The 19,326-nt window shown below is 38.1% G+C and overlaps 2 protein-coding genes and 1 long non-coding RNA gene across 4 annotated transcripts in view; 2 read left to right on the forward strand and 1 right to left on the reverse strand.

Annotated features, from left to right (window-relative positions):
* The window catches only part of LOC149691785 (uncharacterized), a 54,394-nt gene that overhangs the window by 24,469 nt on the left and 10,599 nt on the right, over positions 1-19,326 (reverse strand). The window lies entirely within an intron of this gene.
* The window catches only part of LOC149691786 (uncharacterized), a 118,092-nt gene that overhangs the window by 5,113 nt on the left and 93,653 nt on the right, over positions 1-19,326 (forward strand). The gene's annotated exons all lie outside the window — the stretch shown is intronic.
* LOC149691787 (uncharacterized) lies at positions 12,158-17,411 on the forward strand. 2 transcript variants are annotated; one of them, XM_089869212.1, is made up of 2 exons: positions 12,158-12,920; positions 13,023-17,411. In XM_089869212.1, the coding sequence occupies exons 1-2, from the start codon at positions 12,659-12,661 to the stop codon at positions 17,108-17,110; spliced, it is 4,350 nt and encodes a 1,449-aa protein (XP_089725338.1). In that variant the 5' UTR covers positions 12,158-12,658; the 3' UTR covers positions 17,111-17,411. The 2 variants fall into 2 exon arrangements, with proteins under 2 accessions (XP_089725338.1, XP_089725339.1); XM_089869213.1 differs by having other exon boundaries at positions 12,158-16,131; positions 16,200-16,348.

Consider the following 19,326-nt stretch of genomic DNA (forward strand, 5'->3'; position numbering starts at 1 on the left):
GACCATATTAAATTTTAATTTTCCTCTCTGGTTAAATTAGTGGTTGTTAAATTTAAACTTAAATATGGTAGCTTTAAATTTAATTAACTGAAGCCCGCTCCAGGCTGAAACTTCTCTAGGTTTATTAATTTAGAGGTATAAGGTAAGCCCCTTTTAGCAGCAAAAATACAAAAAAATGTAATTCCGATCAGTTGACTATCGATTAAAGCTATCTCACAAGCCTTAGTATGACCAGAAGTGAGATGAGACTAGAAGTACTGAGCTAACCAAATTCTTCACTCGGCGAAAGTGAATATTCTTGATAACACACCAACGGTTGGCCCGCTAGTAGCGGTTTCTGAATTTTCCCTCCAAAACGTGAGAGGCTCGCGGCGGTAGACGGCCGAACTAGATTCAAGCACCCGCGTCCGTGTTCCGCGGCTTTAGGTTGAGGGGAAGGGGGTAAGAAATTTTTTTGGAACTCGACCAATTTTTTTTCTCTCTAGCGTAGGCGCGATTGAAGCGGCGTAAAATCCTCAAATTTGTTCACTAATGCCAGGATCTATGTCCAATGCTACGCCCTTCACTTCTAGTCTCATCTCATTTCTGGTATGACGTCACCCATTCCATTTGCTCATAAAACCAAAACGGTACCAAACATGGCCGCCCACTGCCAAAGCTAAGCCTATGACGTTTTATCTAGGCACTGACGTCACAACTGACAGAGCTCTTTTGGGGTAACAGAGGATTTCATTCCAATTATTTCCTATGAGCCCCTGTACAATTGTTTCACCCGCTACACATTAGTGTTATAGGTGAAGATAACATCCAGGAGCTGTAGCAAAATATTTTTTGTTGGAAAGCTTAACTAGCTAATCTTAAGTAATTAACTAATTAACCCTAATAATAAATACAATAGAAACAGATCATTCAGTTGAATGTCATGTTTTAATTAAGGCGATCGCGAACCTCTAAGGCGTAATTTTTTTTCTTCTAATTGAAACATGAATTAATAAACTAGCAATTAATTATTAAAGCAACAACCAGCAAACTCGACCGGCGCGCCGCTCTTTGGACTTCAGTTGGTTATACCCCGAAGTTCAATTTTAGCGGAAACTGTGTTTACCGGAAATTAATTAAACAAGGAGGTCATACAGGGGTCAGACTTAAAGCCTAGGCTTCTCCGGAGATTTGTTGAATTAACCCAAAATTTTAAATAAACACTTAAGGTACTTTCCCTCTTCAAATAACCAACTAACCAACCCACCCACCTCTCTTTCTTTTTCATTTATTGATTAGAGAGGGTTCTCTGCAGCGCAGTGTTGTTCTTAGCAATTTTGGGATTGTACTTTTCTCAACTCCAAAACGTACTTTTCCAGAAATTAGGGGGGAAAAACGTACTTTTGACTTTCACCCCTTCCAAAACGCTTAGCGCGCCATCTAAGATGCAAAATGTCTTAAATTTAATTATAAGATTATTTTTTATATAAATTTATGGAATACTATTTATTTTATTATAATTGTTTTATATAATATTATTTAATATAAATTATTTACCACTTAGTATAATAATCAACCTTTTTAAATACTGAGAGACTAATTTCCTCGTCGTTGCTCAAAAAAGTGTAAAATCGTCCCCCAAAAAAATTAAAAAATACTTCCCATTCTAGAAATTCCAAAAAGTACTAAATAACCTACCAAAAATACAAAATGTATTTTTCGTACTCGAAATTTGAAAATGTACTAAAAAAGTACATTTGTACTACCAAGAACAACACTGCTGCAGCGTTTAAAGTGTCTGTGATACGACATTCAGTTTTTGCGTGTAGCCTTGATAAAGACTTGAAGGGGAGTGGCTCAGAGGGATGAAGTAGAAAAACCCCCCATACATAAGATTAAACGTTGCCTCTGTACCCCCACCTACGGAACGGAACGGAACGGCACAGCACCGAAATCCTCCCAGCATCCTCAGTGGGCGTTTTGGTAGGGTCGTACAATAAGAAATCGTACGTAAAGGACGCCCCCTATGTCTTAAAAATAGAAGCTAGAGCTAGTTTTCATACAATAAAATGGCGCTACGCGGCAGCACTTAACAATCGCCTACAAAGGGTAGGGGCGTGCGCGAGGTATACTGGGAGTATTACAGTGCCGCAGGTTTACAGCATGGATTAAATAACGCTAAGGATTGTTCGTTGCCCCTAAAAGATTAAGTATGCGTGTTCCAAACATCCCCTAGCAGCAGCTACTATCCCTAACCGGAAGTTACAAGAAAATTGGACCAAATATCACTTGTCCTATGACGTCAAAATTAAAATCCCACCTAAAATTGGGCGCCGCCATCTTTAAAACCATTTATTTTGCCTAGAGATGGCGCTATATCTACATCCGTTTTGGTCCAATAAATTGGGGGAATGAAGAGGAGAATCAAGGAATAATTCGGAAAATGAAGTTGGCAATAGCCTTAGTTAATCCATGTTTACAGTCATCATTTCCAAACCATCTCCTCAAAAAGACAACTACGTATTCTTTTCCTTCAGTGTCACGTGCTCTTTAAAAAACCGGAAGTAATGATCTTTAGTCTTGAATAGTTTCCCACGCGATGTACCCAACCCAACCCAAAACTTTATACTTATTTTTCTTTCTTCAAAAGCGTACTAAGCCTAATCGAATTAAGGCGTGTACACGTTGTCTTTTAATAATAAAAAAAAAATGTGTTATTTAAAACTTTATCGTGCACGTTTTTATGTGCGGTTAAATTATTATTTCTCCATAGGCGCGTGCATTCTGACAAAGAATGGGGGAAAATGCTATAAATAAACACTGGAAGATACCCTTTTTTTTCTTGTTGTTTACGACAAATTACTGAGCAACGTAAAACATTCTTTTGTGTAATTTGGGTTGTCTAAATTATTACCCTAGGAGACTGGAGAACAGCGTATAATTTAATCAGGACCTCTCTGCTATAGCTGTATAGTAATTTATTTGCTTTTCTTTATTAGAATTAAAGGTAATTTCTCTCTATTCGGTACGTTCAACTGAGAAATATAAAGGACTTATTTAATAGGCGATTTTAAAAATGACGTTTCACAGGTGCGCGCGCAGAAATTAGGGAGGGAAAAAATGCCTTCCATCTCTGCTTTTTCCCCCGGCTACATATTTTGTATAGGGGACTTTTTGAAAAGGCCTATTCCAGAGGAGTTCTAAGCAAACACCGCACAGGGGCGGGGGAGATCATCATCTTGGGTTATTTTCCCTCGCGCCAAGAAGCACCGCTAGAGGTCAGTGCCAGTTGGCTACCTACGCTTGTATCGAAATAGGGCTCCGTCTAGCGTTGCCTCTTGGTGTGGGTTAGTGAAATAACCTAAGAGAGGTGGCCTCCCGTCAGTATGTTGGTTTTTGCTCAAGTAATTAGTTGAATAGTCTATTATTAAATATGTCCAACCAGGAATAGATTTAATTTTAGAAGTAGGAATGGAGAACGGTTAATATTTACAGTCCGACTCATAACCCAGTATAGAATCCCCTCCCTCCAACACGTAACGCAAAGTTTAAATTATCTTATTGGCTTACTTAAACAGGGTTGGCAAGTTTTTGCCAGGGGTGGAAAAAACCGCGGTTTTTACCTGGTAAAAACCGGGTGGCAAAAACTAATTTTTCCGCGGTTTTTACCGCGCGGTTTAAACCAGGTTAAAACCGGTGGCAAAAACCATTTTTTCCGCGGTTTTTTCCACTTTTTAAGGTTTTTTCCAGTTGCTATGTGAAGTATTTGACTAATTATTCGTTAAATATTTGCGAAAAACCTGGCAAATTTGAATACTAAAAATTTAATAGAGTAATAACCACCTCAAATTTAAAAATTAAAAATACTATTGTTATTTTTCTAACATAACAATAACAAACATCACGAAAATGCACTTAAAACTCGCTAGTTTACCACTTTGTAACCATGAATTTAGTTTTTGCCGGTTTTTTCCGTTTTTGCCGGTTTTTACCGGAGAGAATATGCAGCCATTATACCGATCCAAGATGGCGGCCACTCAAGGGGGAGGAGTCGGGTTTTTTCGATCTCCTCTCTCTTTACCTGTCAAGATTTGATTGATTGTATAGGCTTATAATAAAAGATGGTTTTGTAGGAATAAAGACCATAATATAAAGTAAAAAAGTTATTTTATTTTCTTTAAAAGTATAGGTTCTAATATTAAAGACATTTTTTTCAATTTTCATTTTAAAATGCATTTGATTTATTCTAAAATAATTCCTTCTATCTTCGTAAGGAAGAAGATAAATTTTAATATTATTTTTAAATCTTACGTAAGTCATTAAGCCTTTCTTTGATATACAACGCGTTAAGTTGTTTTCTAACGTAGAGTTCCAAAACTAATCTTTCGAGATCTTTAGTTTTGACTTTAAAGGTATGATAAGTTTCTTCCGTGTTTTCTTGAGGTTTTTCAGGCGTTTTTTCTTCAGTCTTGACTTTTATATTTTTAGTGTACGTTTCTGTCTCATCAATGGTAAAGGGTATGTTTTTAGTAGGCCCACCTCTGATAAAATTACATTTGGGGAAATGTTTTAAATGTTCTTCGTAAGGATTATCGGTCGGTTGCCAGGCTAGCAAAATCCCGTTGCATTCGAAACATTGTACTAGATCATCGGTATGTAACGAATAAAACCCCGCTCTGCTTAAAGATTTTTTATAGTTTTCATCTTGAGGCCAGGAGTAAAAAGAATGATATCTTTGCAGCTCGGAGTTCATGATGCTGAATGAATATGATGATCGCATTATCTGAGTTATATCCCCTAAATTTACTACCCCCCCCCCCTTTTTTACTTTCCCCCTTCCTTAATATATGAAATAAAAGAAAACAGTATTAAAAAAAGGATGACACATTTATTTTTTAAAAATACAAAAGAGATTACAAAGAGTATTTTCTAACAAAAGGATTAAGTTAATCTTTACGGGCGCGCTTCAACATGTTTGTAACAATGACGTCATTTTTCAACCCATCTCGTCCAAACTGCTTCATGAATGATTTGTGGCTCTTTCTTTTTGTTCTTTGTATTATATACATAATACAATATAGTCCGCATGTCGAACTTGACAAGTTTTGAAGTCTTCTTTTGTTAAAGGACCATTTTCTTGAATTTCTTTTAACAAATTCTTTAATCGAGGGGAGAAAGTTCCCTAAAGCCAGTGAGTCAAAATAATAACCCCTTCTGTTTCCATCAAAGTAACAGCATACCCAGTGGGACCCGTCTTTATAGTGATTGTCTAAATTTATTATAATAGATGAAGGAAACTTGTCAATTTTTTCGGGTAATAAATCACTTGGGTAAACACCTAGGAAATGTGGTGTGAATCGTAGAAAGCGTGTTATCTGATCGGCGTTCATTATTTGTTTAACAAACGATTGACACGTTTCTATTTTTATCTATTTGTAACAAAGCCTGGAATTCGGCTAATACGATACAACTAAGAGTAGTGGGTGTGGGTTTTTCAAATCCCAATTCTAATCTTAATTGTCCTTGTTTCGTGGGACTCCAATGATCTGAATGACTCGCGTAACCGTCAGGTGTTAAGTCTAAACAGTAAATGGCGTAACCCGAGGCAAAGTCGTCCATAGAGATATTGTTCCCCTTGTCATTGTAGTGGCAGTTTGACCCCGAAAATAAAGTGTAATAGCTTCGGACAAATTGCTTTTTACTGTAGTTGGGTCTTAAGGCTCTGGATGGGTATTGTTCGGAATTGATGAATGCTGCTAGATGATTGACATTCCAATGTCCAAAGTCGAAAGGGTTGCTATCCAATGTTCCATTGTAAGCGGTATGCTTTACAATAGCTACTGTAATCCTTGAGGGCTGGGTACCCAGGTAGATGTTTCCGATTGATGTGTTTAAGATATTAGGCGAGATTGTAAATATTTTAGTTTCCGTTCTAGTGTAACTATATTGGGCTGGTTTAATACTTAAGGCTTGTTCATGAGCAATTAGAATTTTAGGGGCTAATTGCAACTTTAAGACGTATAATATGGCTTCCACGATGACGGGTTTATAACCAGTGCCTGCCGCGGGAAGTTTACCCATAAGACAAAAATTAGGTTTGCTTCTGTGTAATTTTAATTTCATAGAAACGCCGTTTATCAGATATCGAGGGATATTAAACATGTCTACGTAAAGGCTGGAATACATCTCAACTTCCTCGGATAATGCTGTAAGTTTCTGTCGTTTAACAAAACCCATATTTTCTGTAAGCGAATCCATGCTTCCACTTGTATCTTTGTAAAACAAAGAAGCCCCCAAATGAGATTCTTTAGCCGCCGGACCGTATGACGTCAGAGCCGAAAGCAAAGCCGTGTACGCGTAGTTACTAGCAGCGGGTGTTGTTGCGCAATCACCCAGCTCCAAATCGACACGCTCAAATTGACTGTGTTGGAAATTATTTACGGGTCCAACCACATCAGTGGCTGTTAAAGCGGTTCCATCCTCATTTACTATTTTAGTTCTGGTGTACAGCATTGTTAAGGCTGTGTCCACGTATTCGCTACCGCTAGACGTTACTTCAAATTCAATAGGTTGGTCACCTTTCAAGGAAGTCAAAGGTTGATACGGAACCCATTTGGAATTTTCGATGGCCGTTTGAAGGGGAGGGGTGGCGAAAATATCGAAACCAGTACTGCAAGCTTCGGTCATTTTTTAGGGAGAGAAAATATCACGAACCGTTTTGAATGAAAGTTTACGTTTATCTGATTTAAATTTGTTTGTGTTGCTTTGTTTTATAGATTTCTTTCTCTTTGGTATTTTTTTCTTTTTAGCTAGTCTTTTCTTTTGTTTGCCACCCCCTCCTCTACCGTATTGTTGTTGTACATCATCCAGCGTTTCGGTGAACCTTCTTTTAGCGGAAGTTTTCAGATCCTTTCCAGCGGCGACATCGTTTATAATCTCTGAAGATGTGCCCAGAAGCTGTTTACCAAGGAACTTTGCCCCTTTAATTAAGAAAGGTGATACGTATCTTCCGAAAGATTTCAAGAAGGACCCTATCCCGTGTCCATTTTGTCCGTGTCCGTGTTGTCCTTGTTTGCCGACGTAAAAAGTCAGACCACCACCTGACATCGCTTGTTGAGTATAATAATCCGTGTAGACACATCTTTTGTTATCTAACGCGTTTGACTTGCGCATCTTAAATGAACTTTACAGTGCAACAGCCCAAACTGAAATAAAGCCGGTTCACCCATGTGATCCTTTATATAAATGCCAACCTCGCTAATATAATGTTTTGACAAAGGGACGTAATGGGGTGAGACAAAAGTAAGGCACACGGTATCCCCGTGTTTCTTGTCTTCGATGGGTATAATACGTAGGAGGGGGGCGTGGATGTTACCGACAATTTCCCCTTCTACCAGGTCGCAATAAATATATAATTGAGATGGTACGTGGTAGTTTAGCCTGGCTGGTCTATCGCTCACACCTTGTATATTGAGATGGTCTTTGTACCCCAAGATGTCGGCTAATGATTTGTGGGTCTTGAAGATAATTTTTGTATCACCAGAGGCATCGGTTTTTAGTTTTACATGTCCCGTCGTTTCATTAATATGAAATAAAGAAGCTGTTTTTTCGCATACTTTGGAAGTATTGATAGTTTCCACAACGTGGTTTAGTGATTTGTAATGACCAGCCGGTATATTATGCAGCTGATAGATTTCGTATCTGGTCAGTTTTGCATCTCTTCGTTCAACCTGGTATGTTAAGTCGCATGACTTGGGGTTTTTAGGTTTTTTAAAGTTTCCATCATCCAATGAATCTTCAGATGTTTTTCTCTTATTGGTTTTGTATATTACATTGTAGAAGCTGTTTGTATATATTATCTCTACTAACGAAATTTCCCATTGTCCTTGTAAATTAATAGGATCCGGTAGTTTAGTGATGTAACTACCCATAGTGTTATTAGGGTAGATGTCCATACTAGCGTCGCTAGGTAGCGTTAAATAGAATTCAGATTTTCTCGACATTTTCGGCTGTTACCCAAGAGTTCTGTGATTTAGGTAAACCGATAAACGATACAAAATATTCCAATTTCCCTTTACGTTTACGTTTCTTGAGTATGGAGTCTATCTTAAACAGTTTGGGTTCCACTGTTCGAATGAGCTGATCAGAGTAAAACAACCCGCTTATATGCTTGTCGTCCAAATCTTTCAGACGATATAACACTGGTTTTCTGAAACTCAGAATAGAGGAAATGACAAATACTTCCGTCGAGAAATTAGGTTCATAACCTTTAGAAAATTCTGGTTTAAGCTTACTTATTCTTACAAAATCACCAACACGAAATTTGACATCTTTTTTAGTAGGCTTATTACTCAATTCTGGTTTGTAAATGTTTTTGTAGACTTCCAGAACGTTAGAAGGGGAAACATTATCGGGTGCCATTTTTATTACGGAGTGATAAGAGGCATTGTAGCCTTTAACTATGTCTGTCAAATGATCTATATATCTATGAGAATTGAAATGAGTCAACATTTTGAATATTCGATGTTTTAAAGTTTTAATTAATCTTTCTACAAAAGGACAGTGGAATTTTTCTGACGTCATAGAACCGTATTTGATTTTATTTTTCTTTAGAAGTTTTTGGGTACTTGAATTAATAAATTCTTTACCTAAATCGGACCAGATGGCTTTAGGCTTGCTTTGTTCGATGATTATTTCGAGAGCTTTCGTAGCTTCGGTAGCGTGTTTTCTTTTCATGGGTACCACAAAAGCTTTTCGGGAAAAGCAATCAATGCCTACCATAAGGTATCTGTAGTTATCGTTGTACTTGGCGATTGAACCCAGATCAGCTAGATCAACTTCGACTCTATCCGAGATGTTAAATACAGGGATTTTACGTCTTTTGAATTTATTTATAGCAGTTTTATGTAGTGTGTAAACGTCAGTTGCTTCTAGAAAGGCTTTGACATCGTTTCTCGAAATGTCAAGATGTTGAACCGCCCTGTACAAAGGGTTTAATCCAGTGAAGGAGGCTTTGTGTTTACTATTGAGATAAGTGTTCTTTAAGGTTTCTTCTTTTTGGAGCCGCGATAGACCTCCCATAACGTCTTATTATAAGGTTGTTTCTTCAAAATTAAAGGGCTCGTTTTATTGTCAAAGGTTAATCTTTTCTTCGCTTTTAAATAAGTTCGTGGTCGAAGTTTATTCTTCTGAGGTACAGAGCGGGGTGACGTCTTTATAGACACAGGTGCTACTGGTGGCGACGGTTTAACTGGTGGCGGGACGATAAAGTTTTGGACAAAGGGTTGGAATTCCGTCCATCCCGTCGGGGGAATGGCGATGAGTGACGGGGGCACGCCTTTGTTATTGAACAATGTAGGATGTATAGTAAAATATACTAGTTGCACTATATCGGAATCTGGGATCTTAAAGTTATTTACAAAAAGAGCCCCCGTGTCGTCCCAACGTATACAATGGGCGTTATCTGCCAAGTGATCGAATATTTTTCTCGCAGCTCCCCTATATTTCAGTGGAAACATATTAATCCATTTGTCGTTTTTATTCGATGAGCGGGGTTTCAAGATGTTCTGGTATCGTTTCAATGCTTCCTCGTAAAAAACCCACTTGGTTCTTTCATCTAAAGTAGGATTTGAGATAATTAGGTTCATCTCTTTATCCAACTCCGATAACACTGCATTGTTTTTTGAAATATCATTGTTTGTTGTTGTTATTAATTGACGGGGTGGTGGGTTAGGATTTTGCTCGTGTTGTTGTTGCTGTTGTTCCAGAGGCACTAGGGTCATTTTATTAGCGTAAACTAACTGTTTATTCATTTTGCAAATAATCCGCCTAAAAGGCTCGAAATTACTGGAAAAAGGACGCTAAAGAAACCACTTCCGGTTTGCTTAGATAAAATAGATCTTTTGTCTTTCCAATGAGTATTTTTGCAAGCAATTTTACGAATATGTTTCTTATGCTTACATAGTTTATTATATACGTCTGGTTTCAAATTGACAGCGCCTTGTAAGGCGTTGTGACAACACTCGCTAATTGAGTCAATAATTTCTCTATTAGAATTTTTGAGAATAGCTAATCTTTGAGGTTTTTTTAATTGCCCCAAGGCGGCTATTAAATTGATATTTTTAACGGCTAAACTTTTTTTCTTTTTATTCCCCGATGTTTTCTTGACCTTTCTCGGTGGTGACATCGTAAAGAATGATTGAATTCCGGAAATGTTGTTTAATTATATAGTTTTCTTCTTGGGAGTATAAATGACTATTTGTTCTCCGGGTAAAATATTTGTTCTAAACCTTAAATCGGGATGACATTTTTGGGTTAAATCACAAAGTAAATACCCGTGAGGTTTTTCAGTTGCATCCAAATAACATTCTACTATAAATTTAGAGTTGTTGGGTGCCAATTGTTTAGAAAGGGCCACTAATTGCATAAGATCTCTTACGGTTTTCATAAGAATCATGTAATGAGCGTTTAAGGATGCTGTTCTCAAGTTTTTTTCAAATATATTTTGTAAAAGGGTAATTACGAATAATTTCCTATGATGTGATTGTTTAGTAAAAATTTCTGATAAAATATTATTCTTATTTTCTAACATGAGATCATCTAATACGATTAATATTGTTTGAGAGCCGTCATATACAGTGACATCGGGTACACCTTGACGCATAATTACACCCATTTCTTTTAATTCATCGTAGCAAGGTTGATATATACTATAATGCCAAACAACTAAATCGACTTTAGGTTCGAACATTTTATCCTTATTTTCTATTATTCGTTTACATAAAACTGTCTTACCAGATCCCGAAGGACCAAAAATAATCAAATTTCCGGGAGTTGTGAATGGTATCATATTCAATACTCGAATGAGACTAATTTATAATAGATATTCATATTTAAACGCGTATAATTAACACGCGGTCGCGCGCGCGGTTTCGCGAAACGGGGGGGGAACGCGTTGTTTTTTGGCCCCCCAACGGCTCGCGCGCCACCCCCCTCACCCTCTATCCTATAAAAAAAAATTATTTTTTTATAGGATTTCCCCCACTATTAAAAATAGGGTAGAGATTAAAAAAGAGTATACAACGGATGTTAAGTTCAATTCATTTTATTGTAAGCAAAAATTAATATAAAAAAATTAGCAAGTATAAAATTAAAATATGTATTTAGAAAATATAACAGTTTTTCGGTTCAATTCAATTTATTGTAAAGACAAAATTTATAAAAATAAATACAAATAAAATTAAAAGTGAGTTAGTAAATGCATACGGGTTTTTAAATAAGTTATTTGACCCGAGATTACAGAGAACAAATTATAATTATAAAAATAATTTTCAAGATTTTCTTCTTGAAGAACATTGTTGAATTTCGTCACTACCTGGTAGGATGTCACAAAATTGGTGAAGTAGCCAACCACGACGTCGAATTTTTCGTGCTGTCCATCTAAATAAGGTATACGATCGTGATCCCCGTATAAATTATCATAAATTTCGTTATAGAACTCTATAATAATATCGGCCATGTGTGTAAATACAATTTGGTGATTACTGATCTTGATGAGATGCTCCTTTACAGCGCCCGAAACGCGGTTCAATGCCGCTGTTTCCATACTGGTCAAAACAATAGAGTCCTCCTTTATTAAGTCTTTAATATGGCATGTGTTATGGTACGCCACAACTGTTGTCTTTTCATTAGGGGTATCGTTTAAAACGATTTCGAAATTGTTGGCTTCATGGGCGGCAGTCCAGCCCGCTAAAACGGGTAAGCGCGGCATCAGCTTTTCCCAGGTTTCCGTAGAAATGGCGAAGCTTTTTACAGATTGTTTCCGGCATAGACGAACCTCAGGATCCAGGGTTCCGTTCACGAATCCAGTTGTTAAGAACAACTCTTTAGATATATGGAATCTGCCGTTAATTTTACGTTCGTTAGTCACACCTATCTTCCTTTTGGGAGCTTCTTGATTTTCCATCTCGCAGGTTTAGGATCTTCTCGAATAATGATGCTCTACTCAATTGAATCAGGGGTTTTTATACAAAATTTCTTACGTAGCTATTGCGAAATATCTATTGTCCTTGACTGTTCCATTGTTAGACTGTAGGCGTATTTTTATGTCAAAGTTCTGAAACCACAGATTAAGGAATTCCAGTACCCCCAAAATCAATAAAATAAATAATACAATAAGTAGTTTTTGAGGATTAATCTCCAAGATCTGACGAATTCTCGACCTCCTTTGTGTACTTGACTCCATAACGACTTACGAGTAAATAAATTATACAATAGTAAACTTGACCTATTTATCCTAAAATAGACCTGTCAATATTTGATTGATCGAAGAAATATTTTCTTAACAATACATCTTCACGTAATGTCGTAAAAACCCCGCTAATGGAATGACGCATCATCTCTTTTGTTACAATCCTTTTGTTGAATTTAAAAATCTATTGATGGTTCATCCTTTTGTTACCATCTGCCACCTGGATGTCAATCTTAAGTCACCTATTGTTGATTGACAAACAATAGTAGACGTGTTTAAACACGTCCGGAAGGTCAACGTACCATTGACCAATAGAAGCGTAGGTAACCCTCCATCCCCCCTGCTAATAAGCCCAGGGAAATTTAGTATAAAATAACGCGAGAAAAAATCAGAATATCGCATTCGTACTTTAGATCTCGTAACATCAAGATGGATCCTGAATCACTTCGCTGGAATTTGGATGAATTAGCTGTAAATAGGCCCTGGCCACTACCAGTACTATACAAGTTTTATTTTTTCCTATGTGCCTATTTACACATCGACCCTGCCAATGTACCCTCAAGTTTACCCACTTTTATTACGAATGGAGGTTTAAATATAATTCAGACATTCCTTGATGTCATTGAATACATGAGAACCGTCCCTAGAACACCGGAAGACTGCGATACAATAGACGAATTGGACCACCTAAGTAACTTAATTCCTAGACCTTTAAATATTTCTTACGTCGATCGCATAGAAAGACGCCTGAATGAATTACTACCCACTAACCAGGAAGAATCCTTAATCGCAGATTTCAACAATCCACAATACGATATAGAGATGGCGGCATTTTTGAATCAGGAATGTCAACAAAACGACCCTTTTGAGTACCTATCTCTGAACTTCTCCGACTACCTACCCAGTGAACAGGAGTCTCTCGTGGACTCGGAAGAAGCCGCGGCCGATGCGTACGACCAATGGGGTGGCGGTTGCCCCCCTTCGCCTATTGAGGATGTCCCTTATTGCGAAATCTTGGAACAGAGCGAAAAATTCTATGAACAATTTAATATGTACGGTAGAGAATTAGTTCTAAACATCACTGACGATCCCGTTGACAGTATAAGTAGTATTACAGAGCACGTGTTAAATGAGTACAGAGCAACAGATTATGTCCAAATAACATTGAGAAGCCTTGGCATAAATTGCAGGTCTGAATTAGAATTATCCTTTAAAAGACTAGACCAAGTAGATCCCTCTATCCTCTTTGACCAACTAGCTGAATTACTTTACGACGACGAAATTGAACATTTTTTTCAAGGTCCCGTAAAAATTATTTTCCATATAGTGAGGATTCCCGAAGGATACGGTCGATCTAGCCGTCGTCAACTTAAGCCATTCGATATTTTCTCTAAAGATAGGAGAGGAATCCTTCGGATTACGAGTACCGATAATCTCTGTTTGGCCCGAAGTCTTTGTGCAGCTATTTCCCATCGTGACTACATGAACAACAAAAACAACAAAGAGGCCAAAACCCGTTACATGACCATATCCAAAAAAACCACCGGAAACACGTTGCAAAAAACAGCTGCTTTAGAGCTATGTCGTAAGGCGGGAGTCGCCGTATCTGAATGCGGGACACCCGATTCATTCCAGAAATTTAAACTATATTTATCGGCTTACTCCATCTTTGTCTATAAATTCGAAAATAGGGCACCCATTTTAATATTAGGCGAAAATGACCCTACAGACACCAGACCACGCCTCTTTCTACTTAACGAGAGTAATCACTACAACGTTATTACCAATTTAAAACCATTGTTTAGTCACGAGTACTTTTGCGAGAAGTGTCTTACTCCCTACTGGCGTATTCAATCTCATAAATGCAACGACTTTTGTTTCAAATGTATGCGTCCAACAGTTTGTCACGGTGGCGAAAAAACATGCGGGTCATGTTTGCGAAAATTCTGGGGCGAAGACTGTTATAACAGTCACTTGGTTCCAACTGGTAACAAAAAACCTCTTTGTGAGAGGCTCTACCTTTGTAAAAATTGTTTTAAAACAATAGATTTCGCAAACCGCAAGACTAACCATACTTGTGGAGAAATTTTTTGTCAAGTATGTGGAAAACATCAACCCAGCGACCATTTATGCTACATTCAAGTGATAAAGGACAAAAACCTCAGCGTTATACCCTCGAAAAAACCACGCCGTAATATACCGGAACTAATGTATGTTTTCTTTGACGTGGAATGCATACAGACAAAAATATGTCAGGAAAAGTTGGGTGCTTACGAACATCAAGCCATCTTATGTGTCAGTATCTCTGTTTGCGAAGATTGTATTGAAGAACAATCCCTAGATTTTAATTGTATCAAATGCAACCAATTTGGACCTCGCAAACAACGTTTCTCAGGAGGCAAACCCATAGCTGCCTTCCTAGACTACTTAGTCAGCTTATTCGACGTAAAGAAGGTTATCGTATTATCTCATTTTGGTAGCAATTACGACAATCAATTATTAATTAGGGAAATAATTAACCGAGACGAGAAATTTGTCCCCGACACTCTGAAAATTAACGGTACGCGCATTTTAGAGATGAAACTCTCTAATCTATTATTCCTCGACTCATACAATTTTATCCCTGTAGCTTTATCTAAGTTCCCTGCCACTTTTGGGTTACCTAATGCCGCCAAAGGGTACTTTCCCCATTTTCTTTTCAACGTAGTCGAACACGAGTTCGATATAGACAAGCAGGAAGAGACAAACTATGTGTTAGAAAATACTTTACCCCCCACAGAGGCTTACGGGTGCCAGTATTTCACAAAGAAAAACTTGGACGCTTTTATGAAATGGCATGCCTCAGAAGTCAGTAAGGGTAAAGGCTTTAATTTTTTAAAGGAGCTTTATTATTATTGCGAAAACGACACTCTACTCCTATTTTTAGGTTGTTTAACCTTTCGGTCCCTTCTACTTAAAGTTACCAGCGTAGACCCTTTTAATTGCGGCTCTGTTACTCTCCCTGGCGTTTGTTCTTACGTTTTCCGGAAAAATTATCTTAAATCGGACACAATTAGTATCATTCCCTCAAACTATTACAGACTTGGCGAGAACCAATCTTTAGGCGCCATTGAATGGCTTGAATGGACTTCACATGACAGAAATATACCTATTCAATCCTCTTTTAGGGGTAAGGAAGTTAAAATCCAGACCCTAAAGGTAGACGGTTATTGTCCAGTCAACAAAGAAGTATTTGAATACATGGGATGCTACTACCATGGTTGTAAAATTCACTTTCCCATCAATAGAAACAAGATGTTACATGGCGACCCTACTGAAACGTTAAACACGCGTTATTCGAGAACAGAGAAAAAAACTAGCCAACTAGAGTCACTAAAATATAAAGTAAACGTCAAATGGGAATGTGAATGGCAACAAGACAAAATAAATAACCCCGAAATTAATGACTTTTTAAAGCGTAACGACATTCGTGTTAAAACATCCAAAAGATTGAACCCTCGCGACGCTTTCTTCGGGGGACGTTGCTGCGCTAACAAGCTATACCATAAAACAACGGGTACAGAAAAAATGCACTACGTTGACTTCACTAGCCTATACCCATTCGTCAACAAAACGGGAAAAATTCCTATCGGACACCCTAAAATTATTTTGGATAATTTCCCCGACATCTTCTCATTCGATGGGCTTCTCAAATGTGACGTACTTCCGGCCCAAAATCTGATACATCCGGTTTTGCCAGCTAGGATAAACGGGAAGTTAACCTTTCCCCTTTGTTACACCTGTTGCAAAACTCAATTTCAAGGTGACTGCGTACACACACCTGATCAGAGAGAGCTGCGGGGCACGTGGGTAACCGATGAGTTGAGGTACGCCGTGGAGCGAGGATACAAAATCACTCAAATGTATGAAGCTTGGTCGTACCAGGTAACACAATACGATCCCAATACTAAACAAGGCGGGCTTTTTAAAGACTACGTAAACGCCTTCCTTGAATATAAAACCCTTGCTAGCGGATTCCCTGCCGATTGCGTCACCCAAGAGGATAAAGAACAGTACGTCAAAAATTACAAAGAAGTCGAGGGAATCGATTTAGATATCGATAAAATTGAAAAGAATGAAGGCTTAAGATGCCTGAGTAAACTCATGCTGAACTCTTTTTGGGGGAAGTTCGGACAAAACACCCGACACGTCTCAACAGATATAGTAAAGGACGCTAAGACTCTATACGAACTACTTCTTAACCCAGACAAAGAGGTCAAAACTCTATTGACATTAAATGACAACACTATTCTCGTCAAATCAGAAGATATTGCAGAAAACGAGATAACTCACAAACATACAAATGTAGTTATAGCGTGCTATACTACAACTATGGCACGCCTTCACCTTTTAAAACATCTCGAGCTGGTGGGTGACTTGTGTTTTTATATGGATACGGACAGCCTGATCTACCTCTCGCCAGATGGAGCCCCTATACTACCTACAGGAGATTATCTTGGTGAGTTAAAGAACGAGCTAGAACCATACGGCAAAGACGCTTACATTTGTGAGTTTGGAAGCGCAGGACCAAAAAATTACTCCATGAACATTTATGATCCCGCAACAGAAAAAATCACTAACATAATTAAAGTTAAAGGATTTTATTTAAATTCGTCTACTGAGAACCACGTCAATTTCGATATCATGAAAAAGTTGTTAGGCGTAAACAACGACGGCAAACCAGAAATGAACTCTGTACAAGTACCGATTGGCCCCCAAATTCGACGATTACCTAATCACACTTTAATTACTATTGATCAAACTAAAACATATCAGGTAGTCGTTGACAAAGTCAGAGTTTTCAATGATTACACCACGACCCCTTATGGGTATCTTAAGTAAATTTAAATTTGTAAAGTTGTATATAATTGTATAGTTTTTAATTAACTGGGGGTATGTCTGCAGACTTTTTTTATTATTAATACCAAATGAAGCTTCATTAATCTATTTAATATCATTGTTATTGCGAAATAAATGTTCTTAACCTTATATTATAGTCTTTATTCCTACAAAACCATCTTTTATTATAAGCCTATACAATCAATCAAATCTTGACAGGTAAAGAGAGAGGAGATCGAAAAAACCCGACTCCTCCCCCTTGAGTGGCCGCCATCTTGGATCGGTATAATGGCTGCATATTCTCTTACCGGTTTTTTCCACGTGTCCCGGCAAAAACTAGTTTTTTCCGGGTTTTTGCCAACCCTGTACTTAAACTACGTTTTGATGACGTTGCTGACGGGGACGGCGAAAAATACGTAATTCCTTTTTACCTCTGTCGCTATGACCCACCTCTTCTTTCATACCCCTTCGTCCCGTGGAAGGGGTTACGGGACTAAGATGCGCGCCCAGATTACCCTGTTCTCCATTCCTACTTTTAAAATTAAATCTATCCCTGCTCCAACTATATTGTAATTCAAAATATAAAGAAGTCTGCTATCTCTGAGCAGTACGAGTTTTTGGAACTGATAGTTCAAACGATCTCCTAACCGTAATATAAAACATTTTAAACTTAATCTTAACTCGAAATTAAATTTGGGTCTCGTGGAATCGTTATAGTTATGGAGATTTTATTCCATCTGCCCTCTTTCGTCAGCTAAAAGCCATGTATTTGTGTCGAAAACATCCTTCGGCTAATTCTTTTTGCCTTCATTAAACCTGTACCTTTTAAGGCGCGTTCCTAGAATCGAATACATTTTGGGGAGTGTTCCAAATCCCTTGGCCCCTTTAGTATCCATTTTTGTAAAATTAATAAGCGCGGTGAGGCAAATGAGATAGAGAATTTGTGCCAGGACATTTCTCTAGTTGTCATCTGGGTCGTGTTTCACCGCACCACCACCGCTGTATACGCTTTCGTTTGATGTCGCGTCCATTTCCATTTTTCCCCCTTCTTTGCCGTGCACCTTTTATTTTACATTATCCATAATTAATCGAACTGCAGCTCGCGTTCAACCTAGGCCTAAGTGTAACTTCCGAGAGAGACCCAAAAATGAGTTTCGGAGTTTCGTTGTATATATTGTATATCATTACGGGAACCTTCTGTATCTTCTCCTATTACACATGACGATACTGCGTTATAACAGAAGTGAGATGAGACTAGAAGTGAAGGGCTCTAGCATTGGTAATAGATCCTGGCATTAGTGAACAAATTTGAGGATTTTACGCCGCTTCAATCGCGCCTACGCTAGAGAGAAAAAAATTATTCGAGTTCCAAAAAAATTTCTTACCCCCTTCTCCTCAACCTAAAGCGGCGAAACACGGACGTGGGTGCTTGAATCTAGTTCGGCCGTCTACCACCGCGAGCGTCTCACGTTTTGGAGGGGAAATTCTGAAACCGCCACTAGAGGGCCAACCGTTGGTGTGTTATCAAGAATATTCACTTTCGCCGAGTGAAGAATTTGGTTAGCTCAGTACTTCTAGTCTCATCTCACTTCTGGTTATAATGAAAAGGGCAAAGCTTCGTTGCATGCCCTGGTATATATTCCTTTTTTGTTTTTACGTAGCTGACCAGTCAGTCTCCAAGGATTTGGCGGGAAAGTGTTAGGGTGGACACGTGAATTTATTGAGATACGTCACGAATCTTGTACTGATTGAATTTGTTATAAAGTTATGCAAATGTTATCTCTCTCGGTGCGTGTTGCACACTGCACTTGCCACCCTCGCGTTGCTACCAACCAACGAATGATGAAATAGTTATAGAAAGACGTCCGAATTATAGCACGTGACGTATAATAAGTTCTCAAGCCCGCCCATTAAACCCGTATAGAAATTAACGTGGAATGTATGAGGAGCGCAATTATTCCAATAAGCTGTATTTATTCCTGTCGTTACGCGATAAGAGTTTCCTTTGCCACCTCTATGCAAATTTACTTTGACATTTGTTAAATGAATTTAATGAGAGAGTAAGTTGAGGTTCAATATTCATGGTGAAGCGAAAATATTCAAGGTAAAATATACATTCAGGTGGGTCGGAGCGCTTCTTCTCCAATATCCGCTATAATGAATATTTTTATTAATTGGGGAATGATGCTAGCTAGTCTCAGGGGCGAATAAATCGTGAC

This window comes from Phalangium opilio, unplaced genomic scaffold (genome assembly GCF_054372755.1).
Source record: "Phalangium opilio isolate 3A_F unplaced genomic scaffold, DU_Popi_V2 ptg000025l_1, whole genome shotgun sequence".
Lineage (NCBI taxonomy): Eukaryota > Metazoa > Arthropoda > Arachnida > Opiliones > Phalangiidae > Phalangium > Phalangium opilio.